We start from the raw sequence: 11,597 nt of genomic DNA on the forward strand, positions 1-11,597 counted from the left end.
CTGTAGGGGCTGGCTTAGTGGGAGAGAGACTAGCTATAGACTGGGATGTGAGCTGTGGCAGCACAGAGCTGTACCATCTCTTCTTGTTGCTCACGTAGCTGAGTGAGCCAGACTTGTATGGCCCGCTGGGACTGCCGCAGCTGGGCTCTCACTTGATCGATGTACTCTCTCACTAGCTTGTGCTCTGTAGGTGGCTTCCTGTGTTCCCAGTGACTGTTGTAGACCATGGACAGACCTCTATGTTGCTCCTTACTCTGCTTACTGTGGCTCATCCTTCTGCTCCCATGGGTCAGATGAGGGTTTAGGACAGACCTGTACTCTCTGAATGTCTCCCACTCATCTGGAGTTGTGTCCCATCTGGCCTGGCTGGATAGGAAGGGACTGGGTGGAGTGAGGGGTGTCATCTTGGCAGCTTCCTCCATGCGAGGCCGAAGGTCATCTTCTTGCCAATGGACATACTGTGCTAGTATAACTTGGATAAGGTGAGGCTTGGTACCTTTGATGATCAGACCAGGTCCAGGCTTCACCGGCAACATGCTGCATCTAGAACTGGGAGTAAACACCTTTATCCGGCTTGAACGGACCCCTATGTAAATGAGGACTTGGTGGACTGTATATTCCTTCGGTTAGATTTTACTTTACGTGTTTGCTCCCGTGTGCTGGTAAGGGCACAGATGACAGGTAGGATTCCAGTTGAGGTGGTTTAATTACGCTGAAGATGCACAGGCATGGAACAGCAATGCACAATGTTCGTAGTATGGATAGCACCATCATCTTCATTGCACAATGAATTTGAATACCTCTAAACAGTGAAATACAATGTAATACTGATATAATGGGGTACCATACATACACCTATACAATTACAGGGCATATAACGAGGCACTGGGGGACATTATCCAAAACAAATACAGGGTTAAATGTCCAAAATTATTTGACAACCAAAACAGAGCTAGCCAGCTCATAATAACTACTAGTAGCTTGCAGTAGAAATTATAATTATCATAACCATAAATATCACATTATTGTCGCAGAGTGCATCTTCGTACATTAAACACCTGAAAGATATGAAATATGTACTTACATATCAACAACACTGACCTTGGCTAAAACAATGAAATCTAACTGGTGGGAAAACATAATGTCTGGAACTTTCTCTCACCTGACTTCTCTCGAGCTGATCTTCTCTGAGCTGGAGATCACTCCCCCAATAATCTATCTTTACTGGCATCAAAATTGACAGTGGTGTAAAAATACTTTAAAGTAATCCTTAAGTCATTTTTGGGGGGTATTTGTACTTTATATTTGTGACTACTTTTACTTCACTACATTCCTAAAGAAAATAATGTACTTTTTACTCCATACATTTTCCCTGAACCCAAAAAGTACTCGTTACATTTTTTATGTATAGCAGGACAGGAAAATGGTTCAATTCACACACCTATCAAGAGAACATCCCTGGTCATCCCTACTGCCTCTGATTTGGAAGACTCACTAAACATACATGCATAATTTGTAAACGATGTCTGAGTGTTGTAGTGTGCCCCTGGCTATCTGTAAATACAATATAAAAAATGTGCCATCTGGTTTGCCTACAATAAGGAATTTGAAATTATTTTTACTTTTGATAATTGAGTATATTTTAGCAATTACATTTTCTTTTGAAACGTAAGTATATTAAAACCAAATACTTTTAGACTTTTACTCAAGTAGTATTTTACGGGGTGACTTTTACTTTAGTGATTTTCTATTAAGGTATTTTTACTTTTACTCAAGTATGACAATTGGGTACTTTTTACACCACTGAAAATGTATACATTTTCAACCACTAGGGTAGTACTAGTAGCCTTTCGAAAATGAAACAATGTTTGCATATTACTTCTGTCTGTCAACCGGAAGGGTGGTATCTGGGCAAGTTCAGCAAACACACACGCACCACGTTTGTTCATGTTTAAAGTCAAATCATGTTTGGCCGCTGTTTGTGGAAAGTTTTCTGAATAAGCCTTGGACTTTCTGACTGTCATTCTCCCACACACTCCTTGAACTTGTGACGGTGTTGGGCAAGGTTTCCGTCAGTTAGACTACCAAGTGAAAAGCTTACCTGTGGCAGCGCGCATACTCTCTGCCTGGCCTGTTTGTGGAAGGAGGGATCACTACAGTCAGCGTTCTTCAACTCGTCGATACAAGGGAGCGAAATTATTTGGTGGAGAAGACCTATCGTTAAAAGGTGGGTGCCGCTTAAAGTTGTACTTGTTTCCTAAAACAACTATCGTAGCCTATTGAGATTTTTTTTCAGACCGACTACTAATCTTTTCTTTTTTGAAGATTGTTTACATGATCATGTCAGTGTCAGGCAGGCGGCCTATTTTCAGCTTTTGTTGTCGGTTTATGTTTAACTTTTTTTTTATCAACCTGTCTTCTGCACACCCTGAATGAAACCTAGTGAAGCTATTCCTGTTTTAATATGTTTAAATAAATAAAAATGTATCTATAGAGTTTAGACAATGTAATCCAGACTTGTGCAATTATTAAGTTCTTAACTATTGGGAAGTCCCCATTTTAAAGCACACCATGTCCCCACCAACATTGTAGTTACTCCACAATACTAACCTACATGACAGTGTGAAAAGAAGGAAGCTTGTACATAATAAAAGTAATCCAAAATAGGCATCCTGTTTGCAATAAAGCACTAAAATAACACTGCACTAAAAAGCTATGTATTGAAAGTGTTATGCTTGGGGCAAATACAACACATCACTGAGTACCACTTTTCATATTTTCAAGCATGGTGGTGGCTGCATTATGTATGGGTATGCTTGTCATCAGCAAGGACAAGGGAGTGTTTTTTTTTTTTTTAGGAAAAAAAGACCCGGAATAGAGCTAAGTACAGGCAAAATCCTAGAAGAAGACCTGGTTCAGTCTGCTCTCCAACAAACACTGAGAGACAAATGCACCTTTGGGCAGGACAACAACCTAAAACACAAGGCCAAATCTACACTGGAGTTGCTTATCAAGACAACATTGAATGTTTTTCCGAGAGACCTAGTTACCGTTTTGACTTAAATCGGCTTGGAAATCTAATGTCAAGACTTCAAAAGATTGTCTAGCAATGATCAACAACCAACTTGACAAAGCTTGAAGAATGAGGGGGGGGGCCAGTCCTCGCTCTCTCCTCCCCCATTGTCCGCAAGTTGGATAATTTAGCATTTTTCAAATACCTGAAACAGCCTTTACCTGCAATCTAGAGCCGTAATCATTATTCTTAATTCTATGTAAAAAAAAAAAAAGCATATACAGTATTTTGAGCTGCCTGCCCCCCCCCCCTGGTGTTTTATTTATTTTAAGAAATATGCTTCTCTGGATTTCTGAAACAATCTGTATGAAAGATTAAAAGGATTGTGAATCTTATTTAGTAATTGCATGCTTTTCAACAACCTTGCCGGCAGGCATGCCAGCTAAGAGAAAGATGAGCTAGCTACTCTAACTTGATTGATAGCCTGAAATAACTTCTTGGTAGCTAGTTATGAGGTTGAAAAAAGGCAAACCTATCTGGACTAGTTAATGCCAAAAATAAACACATGCCCCTTTGCCCCCTATGGCCATGACGCCTCTGCACCCAGTTGTTGTTCTGTGTTGCATACTCATTAAAGTTACCTTGCCCTTTTCAACTCACACGTGTGTGTGTGTGTGTGTGTGTTGGTACAAGGGCTCAGAAGGACATTTGTGGCAGCCTCGGGAAGAGGACATATTCTATCTAGATGCATTAGTTTGTCTCAGCGCGTCCAGCGGCAAATACAAGTTAGCCTTCTATTTGACTCCTCAGTGCTGCTTGAGACAGAAGTTGGTCTTTGGCTGTAAAGGAGTTACCTGTATACGTCTGTGTTCATATGATCCTCTGTGATCTCATACAATACACTTGTGTGACAGTGGACTCTGCATCTGTGCCCGGAGGGCCTAGGCTTGTTGTCCTAGTATCAAATCCATCATTTTAGGGTGACAAAAGCAAATTTGGGACTGTCATGAAATGGAGTAAAGGATTAAGGAATAGCCTACAACTGTTGCATGTTGTGTATGTTAATTTACCCAACTCTATGATGTTTTTTATTGCCTTAAGTCTTTTTGTTCTGTATTCTTCAGCCACAGAACACTTTTTGTTTCCCAGCAGATAATTTCCTAAACAGGCCTGTTGCCATCATAAATAAAAAACGGTAAATCAGACTTGCTTGACTACTCTCTCCACCTTCATACCTCTCTTTTCCCCACCCATCCTCTCTCCATTTTCCCCAGCCGTCTTCCTGCAGATGGTAGGGAGGATCTTCTCTTTCAACCCTCCCCCACATTCCCCTACCCCCATTGCCTCGTCACCCATCTGAACCATTACTGTCGTATCACGCTTCAAGACAATCCCTCAGTGCCCACTCTCTCCCCTAGCCTCAGTGCCCACTCTCTCCCCTAGCCTCAGTGCCCACTCTCTCCCCTAGCCTCAGTGCCCACTCTCTCCCCTAGCCTCAGTGCCCACTCTCTCCCCTAGCCTCAGTGCCCACTCTCTCCCCTAGCCTCAGTGCCCACTCTCTCCCCTAGCCTCAGTGCCCACTCTCTCCCCTAGCCTCAGTGCCCACTCTCTCCCCTAGCCTCAGTGCCCACTCTCTCCCCTAGCCTCAGTGCCCACTCTCTCCCCTAGCCTCAGTGCCCACTCTCTCCCCTAGCCTCAGTGGCCACTCTCTCCCCTACCCTCAGTGGCCACTCTCTCCCCTACCCCCAGTGCCCTATCACCCATCTGAACCATTACTTTTCCCTTCACCTTTCCAGCCCCTTCACTCACCCCCTCTGAAGCCCCTTTCTCCTCCCTACGTGGTGCCCTGCCCCATAATGAGTGTGCAGCCTCGGAGGATCCGCCTGAAGCCCTGGCTGTTAACCCAGGTGAACAGCGGGAGGTACCCCGGCTTGCAGTGGCTCAGCCCGGACCACCGGATCTTCCAGATCCCCTGGAGGCACGCCACAAGACACCTGCCCACCTCTGAGGAAGAGAACACCATCTTCAAGGTGAGAGGGGGGGTCCATGTTGAGAATGGCATGACAGATCTGGATACTTCAACTCTGTCGTCATTCTGATATCACAATGTAGTTAGATCAAAGTTCTGCTTACTTTGTCTACTTAGATGAACTTTTTCTAGTAAGTAGCACATTTCAAGAGTATTTCTAAGGTACTCAGTTACTATGTCACCCACACACTTCCTTATCCCATTCAGCGATAAATGTATCAACTGTTTTAGTGAACTGAAATAGCCTTAGTTTCATTTCCACTGAATCTCTAGTGTCAAACCTCTCTGGGTTTTTTGATCTCGTGTGTAAGGATGCCCACATGATATCCACTGCACTAACAGCAGCAATAGCCTACTCCCTGCCTCTTTTGACTAGTCATTTCCTCATTAGCCATTACCCTGTTCTCCATTTACAGTGCATTCGGAAAGTATTCAGACCCCTTGACTTTTTGCACATTTTATTACATTACAGCTTTATTCAAAAAATTATTAAATTACTTTTTTGCCTCATCAATCTACACCAGTACCCCATAATGACAAAGCGAAACCGTTTATTTTTTTGCAAATGTATTAAAAATAAAAAACATACGTTATTTACATAAGTATTCAGACCCTTTGCTATGAGACTAAGTTGAGCTCAGGTGCATCCTGTTTCCATTGATCATCCTTGAGATGTTTCTACAACTTGGTTGGAGTCCACCTGTGGTAAATTGAATTGATTGGACATGATTTGGAATGCCACACGCCTGTCTATATAAGGTCCCACAGTTGACACTGCATGCCAGAGCAAAAACCAAACCATGAGGTCAAAGGAATTGTCTGTAGAGCGCCGAGACAGGGTTGTGCTGAGGCACAGATCTAGGCAAGGGTACCAAAAAATGTCTGCAGCATTGAAGCATGATTCTTAAATGGAATAAGTTTGGAACCACCAAGACTCTTCCTAGAGCTGTCCGCCCGGCCAAACTGAGCAATCGGGGGAGAAGGGCATTGGTCAGGGAGGTGACCAAGAACCCAAACCGATGATCACTCTGACAGAGTTCCTTTGTGGAAATGGGAGAACCTTCCAGGACGACAACAATCTCTGCAGAACTCCACCAATCTGGCCTTTATGGTAGAGTGGCCAGACGAAAGTCACTCCTCAGTAAAAGGCACATGACAGCCCGCTTGGAGTTTGCCAAAAGACACCTAAAGGACTCTCAGACCATGAGAAACAAGTTTGAACTCTTTGACATGAATGCCAAGTGTCACATCTGGAGGAAAACTGGCACTATCCCTATGGTGAAGCATGGTGGCAGCATCATGCTGTGGGGTTGTTTTTCAGCGGCAGGGACTGGGAGACTAGTCAGGCTTGAGGGAAAGATGAACGGCGCAAAGTACAGAGATCTTTGATGAAAACCTGCTCCAAAGCACTCAGCACCTCAGACTGAGGCAAAGGTTCACCTTCCAACAGGACAATGAACCTAAGCACACAGCCAAGACAATGTAGGAGTGGCTTCGGGACAAGTCTATGTATGTCCTTGAGTGGCCCAGCCAGAGCCCGGACTTGAACCCGATCGAACACCTCTGGAGAGACCTGAAAATGGCTGTGAAGCGACGCTCACCATCCAACCTGATGGAGCTTGAGAGGATATGCAGAGAAGAATGGGAGAAACTCCCCAAATACAGGTGTGCCAAGCTTGTAGTGTCATACCTGAGAAGACTTGAGGCTGTAATCTCTGCCAAAGGTGCTTCAACAAAGTATTAGAGTATAGGGTCTGAATACTTATGTAAATGTGATATTTCTGCTTCAGTTTCTAAACACCTGTTTTGGTTATGGGGTGTGTGTGTATTGATGAGGGGGGGGAAACGATTTAAGGCTGAAATGTAACAAAATTTGGAAAAAGTCAAAGGGTCTGAATACTTTCTGAATGCACCCTAGTTGTGACTAATTGATTTGAAGTGAATTTAACCCTCACCCATTTGATTCCATCCAGATGTGACTCCTTCTCTAATTCATTAAAAATGTAACCTTCTCTTCCTTGTCTCCCCCTCTCTTCCCCCAGGCCTGGGCTCTAGAGACAGGGAAGTACCAGGAGGGTCTGGATGAGCCGGACCCTGCCAAGTGGAAGGCCAACCTGCGCTGTGCCCTCAACAAGAGCCGGGAGTTCAAACTGAAATACGACGGCACAAAGGAGACACCCGTCCAGCCCTACAAGATCTACGAGGTCTGTGACCAGCCCTGCAATGGAGGTAAGAGTGTGTGCGCACACGTGCATAAGCATGCATGCTCATTGGCAGCTTTGCAAGTCTTATCTGATTGTCTGTCTTCAAATTTAAATGAGTTCTTTAGAATAACTTTGTTGAACTTGTTAAATAACCTCAGATATTCATGTTTTGTGAATTTAATGAGATTTTCTCCTCCATGTTGATGGCATATTCCTTTTTGATTTGGTTTCAGACACAGTTGATGAAGATGAGGAGGAGGTAAGGTGTAGAAAAGTAGACAATTACTTTTCCATTATCTCAGAACAATCTGAGAACAATACCCATATCTCAGCTTTGTTACATAGACATTCATTCTTGTCTTTGTTTTCAGATGCCGAATATTGTTGATCTCTCCATTGGTAAGTGTCAATACACCTTTGCTACTGAGCCATCTGTGAATTAGGCAGAAAACCTTTTGAAATGTGTCACTATTGACATTATGCAAGGTCTTATGTGTTTGTCCTCTTGTCTCTCCCAGACCCCAGAATTAGTGATCCACGCAGTTATCAGGCTTTCCCTACCTCACATAGGCTAGACGTTCCCTTTAGCTCCCCCCTCAATGACAGATATGGCACCTCCCACCACACCCCTATGTACCCCAGTCCCAACATGCACTCCAATCCCAACGGGGGCAATACCATGGCAGCGGATCTCCCTCAGCCAACCATGGCTCCCCCAGAGTTTTCTGCCCATGTTCCATTGGTGGTGAAGTTGGAACATGGGGTCTTTGTGCACCATGGACCCGCAGAACCCTCCAATGGCCTGGGGATGGGTGGAGGGAGCATGCAGCCTCCTGTGGTCACTGAGATGGCCACCATGGTTCCTTCTGCTGCATCTGTGGCTCCGGTTGCCCCTAACCCAGGTGCCGCCCCAATGGAGGCCATGTCCGGAGTCCAGAACCAGGAAGAAGGGCAGGCGGTGCCACCCTACAAATATGACCTGCTGAACAGCCTGCCATGTGAGTGGAGTAGCACCTATGCTGTGTTGAGAAGAGCTTTATGTACTATGGCTTTACTTTGGCAGTCAGGCACTTCTGCAGTAGTTCCTTGCATGTTATCAAAAAAGTATTCATTGTAATTCCCCTACCATAAAAACAGGGCGTCAACTTTATTTGGTATTGCTGCATGCAACACAATGCCAACATTGTAATAGTCACTCAAAACAGTTGCCTCCAATTGACTCATTCGATGGATTATAGGCTATCAGGCATTAGTGTAGTAGTCTGGAATAGCTGTCTGTCTGTCACACCCATCAAATGAAACACGCTGGCAGCTGTCTGGAAGTGTGGGGGATGGTAAGACAGGTTCTGGAGTTAATTGGAATAGGCAAAATCAAGTTTTACCCTTTTTGTAGCTAAAGCGGTAATGTGTTATTCATTGATAAACGCCCCCTTTTCAGTCTTATGATAACTTGGTGTCAGAATACTACATTTTAGTCATTTAGCAGATGCTCTTATCCAGAGCGACTTACATTTCATACATTTTTTTTTTCTGGGCTGTTAGGCATGATTAGAAAGAGCTATATTAAATGTTGACTATTGTTGAAGTGCTTACAATTCTTCCAACACTACATTATTTGACTCTGGTTTCAGTGACTGACCTAGACATGAAGTTTCAGTACCGGGGTCGCAAGATGGGCTCCCTGACGGTGAGTAACCCCCAGGGCTGCCGGCTGTACTACGGCCACTTGGAGCCCACCCCGGATCAGGTGGACCTGTTCGGCCCTGTCAACCTCAACCAAGTTCTCTTCCCTGGCTCGGCCGACATCCAGAATGAGAAGCAGAGGTTCTACACAGAACACCTGCTGGATGTGATGGACCGAGGCCTGATCCTGGAGATCTGGGAGCAGGATATATACGCTATCAGGCTGTGTCAGTGCAAGGTGTATTGGTCTGGGCCGGGCGTTGACGAGCAGGGGCCTCCCAACCCTATGGAGAGGGAGAGGAAGTACAAAGTGTTCAGCCTCAATAACTTCCTGCACGGTGAGTCAGTCAATCCATTTTATTCCTTGGTATTTTAGTCATCTAAGGCAGCAGTTTCAGTGTTTGAATCCCCATCTGATCCCTCAAAACTCTTTTTTATTTTATTTTTATTGAGATCAATTAATCACACCACCAAATGATCCTGTCAGATAACAATGCTGGACTCCATTGTCATGATTTTTCAGTTCACTTGAGGCTGTCTGAGTTTCAGTTGATCCCTGAATATTTCAGTCACAGGCCCTTTCTGTGAGTAAGCTCTTGAGTAGTACTTATTGCTTGTACTGCTATTTGTTGCACAGCCCAGGCATCTAAATGGATTAGCTGTAGAACAGATATCACATACACAGTGATTATCGCATTACAGGAGATTCTCTTTCTTTCTCCCTCTCATGCACACCAACAGGGCTCATCTTGTTCCAGAAGGGTGAAACTCCCACCCCACCCCCGTTTGAGCTCTGCTTCTGCTTTGGGGAGGACTGGCCAGACCAACGGAAACCCAAGGAGAAGAAGCTCATCGTTGTGCAGGTGAGCAGAATGAATTGACCCCATACCCTTCACAGATACAGTACACACACACACAAGATGATCACATTGACTTAACAGGGACCTTCTCCTCCATCCATTTCATGTCCAGGTGGTCCCGGTGGTGGCACGGATCCTAACAGAGATGTTTTCTGGAGAGCTGTCCTGGTCCACAGATAGCATCCGGCTACAGATCTCCAACCCAGACCTGAAGGACCAGACGGTGGAGCAGTTCAAGGAGCTCCAGAGGCTTCTCCAGAGTCAGCACGGCCTGGGTCCCTGGGCCACCAACGGACCCTGAGTCAAGGGCCTCTTGCTGGGTCTTCAACAGGGCCTGTCCTGGATCAAGGCCTTGATTGCTCATGGACTATTAATAGCACACTGCACTTGGATTAATAACCTTATTCAACTGCTTTGTGTGTGGGGATATTAGCCTTCTCTCAACCCTGAGCCTCCCTCATTCTATGGTAGATCCCATCAATGGAATCTTCATCCAGCCTTGAGCCCTGTATCTAATTCATCTTAACTGGATCTTGGGCAGAACTACTTGTACATCATCAAAACCCAGACTGCTGTATCCTCTTGGTCCCTTAAATTATTTTTTTGAATTTCAATAAATACCATTGCAGTATTTTTTTTTCTAATGGTGGCAGGTATTACTCATGTCACTTTACTTTCTATCCATTTTCTTTTGCAGCCACCTTAATCTACTGTACTAGAACCCTGTAACTAAATGTTACTGGCTTTCTTGAGAATGGACACTGGTGCTATTCTGCCAAAAATGGGACTCAAGCCATACATGAAATGTTATTTTTAATAAACTACTACATTAAACAGCAAAATGGTAATTTATTCCATGACCAGACAATTTTGCACTTTTTGCTGTGAAGGTGTTTAGGTCAAGGTTGTGAATGGGTGAAAGCATCCACTGGTATTGTCACTTCACCCTCAGATTCTAGGGGGAATTCCAGAACAGTGAAACACCTACCTCCATGTTCACTTTACAGCTGGAAGGGAACCTGTTTGACTTGAACACAGACCGGGTTGTATTGTGAACCTGTCGGCAAATTACCCTTGGAAGGGTGGTGAGTGACAGTAGCTATATGGAGTTCTACATGCAGTCACTGGAAATGTTATTGATTGTGAATAGGATTGAAAAGTAGGAGCTTATTAACGTATGGTTGCATATGTCACAGATAAATGTCCACAGATGCCAAGTAGAACAACACCTATAGCACACCAAATGCATAATACCAAGGTGTGTACTTGTGGCTGACAGACAGCAGTGGCTCTGCAACAGAACACCTTGGCTAACTGGATTCTGCCAGAGAATGAGTGGGGTTGTGGGTCTGGGATGAACCAATGTCTGAACTCTAAAACATGACACAGACAAAGGCACGTTTGTTCCTCACTGTCGTTTTTATTGTTGCTCACAACATGACGGCGTCTGCCTCCCCAAGAATGGACGATGCCAGAGGTGGAACAAAAAAAATAAAAAAAAGAATATACTATTTGCCAGAGTCCCAATCGACCTGTCATAACTCTCCTTCCCTGGCAATAGAGAACAGTAAAACTCCAGCCAACACGTTTAAAAAGGTCAAAGGTGACGCCAAATCTCCCAGCATTCCCTTCAACCATTTCCTAAATTCCTCCACAAGGCAGTGGTGACCAATTTGGGAAGGGCATCGTGGGTTTGCTATTTATTTTTCTATATGGCACCGACAGCAAGACCATGTTAAAGTTCTAAAGACACATCCATGAAAATAAATCATTTCTCAATTTAAAAACGTACAAGTCTTTTTTTGATG

General features: G+C 44.3%; 1 protein-coding gene across 2 annotated transcripts; it reads left to right on the top strand.

Annotated features, from left to right (window-relative positions):
• The first annotated feature begins 1,884 nt into the window (after positions 1-1,884).
• irf5 (interferon regulatory factor 5) lies at positions 1,885-10,631 on the top strand. 2 transcript variants are annotated; one of them, XM_029742661.1, is made up of 10 exons: positions 1,885-2,227; positions 4,288-4,304; positions 4,810-5,043; positions 7,085-7,271; positions 7,480-7,505; positions 7,618-7,645; positions 7,765-8,244; positions 8,878-9,267; positions 9,671-9,792; positions 9,902-10,631. In XM_029742661.1, exons 2-10 carry the CDS (start codon positions 4,302-4,304, stop codon positions 10,088-10,090), a joined length of 1,659 nt encoding a protein of 552 aa, XP_029598521.1. In that variant the 5' UTR covers positions 1,885-2,227; positions 4,288-4,301; the 3' UTR covers positions 10,091-10,631. The 2 variants fall into 2 exon arrangements, with proteins under 2 accessions (XP_029598521.1, XP_029598523.1); XM_029742663.1 differs by lacking the exon at positions 4,288-4,304.
• Positions 10,632-11,597: the final 966 nt, after the last annotated feature.

The sequence above is a fragment of the Salmo trutta genome, chromosome 40, assembly GCF_901001165.1.
Source record: "Salmo trutta chromosome 40, fSalTru1.1, whole genome shotgun sequence".
NCBI lineage: Eukaryota > Metazoa > Chordata > Actinopteri > Salmoniformes > Salmonidae > Salmo > Salmo trutta.

Bases quoted from the DNA above. Each gene is read 5' to 3' on its own strand.
- irf5 (XM_029742661.1), top strand. The intron at 7,506-7,617 runs GTAAGGTGTAGA...CTTTGTTTTCAG, and splicing joins TTGATGAAGATGAGGAGGAG to ATGCCGAATATTGTTGATCT. The intron at 9,793-9,901 runs GTGAGCAGAATG...TTTCATGTCCAG, and splicing joins AGAAGCTCATCGTTGTGCAG to GTGGTCCCGGTGGTGGCACG.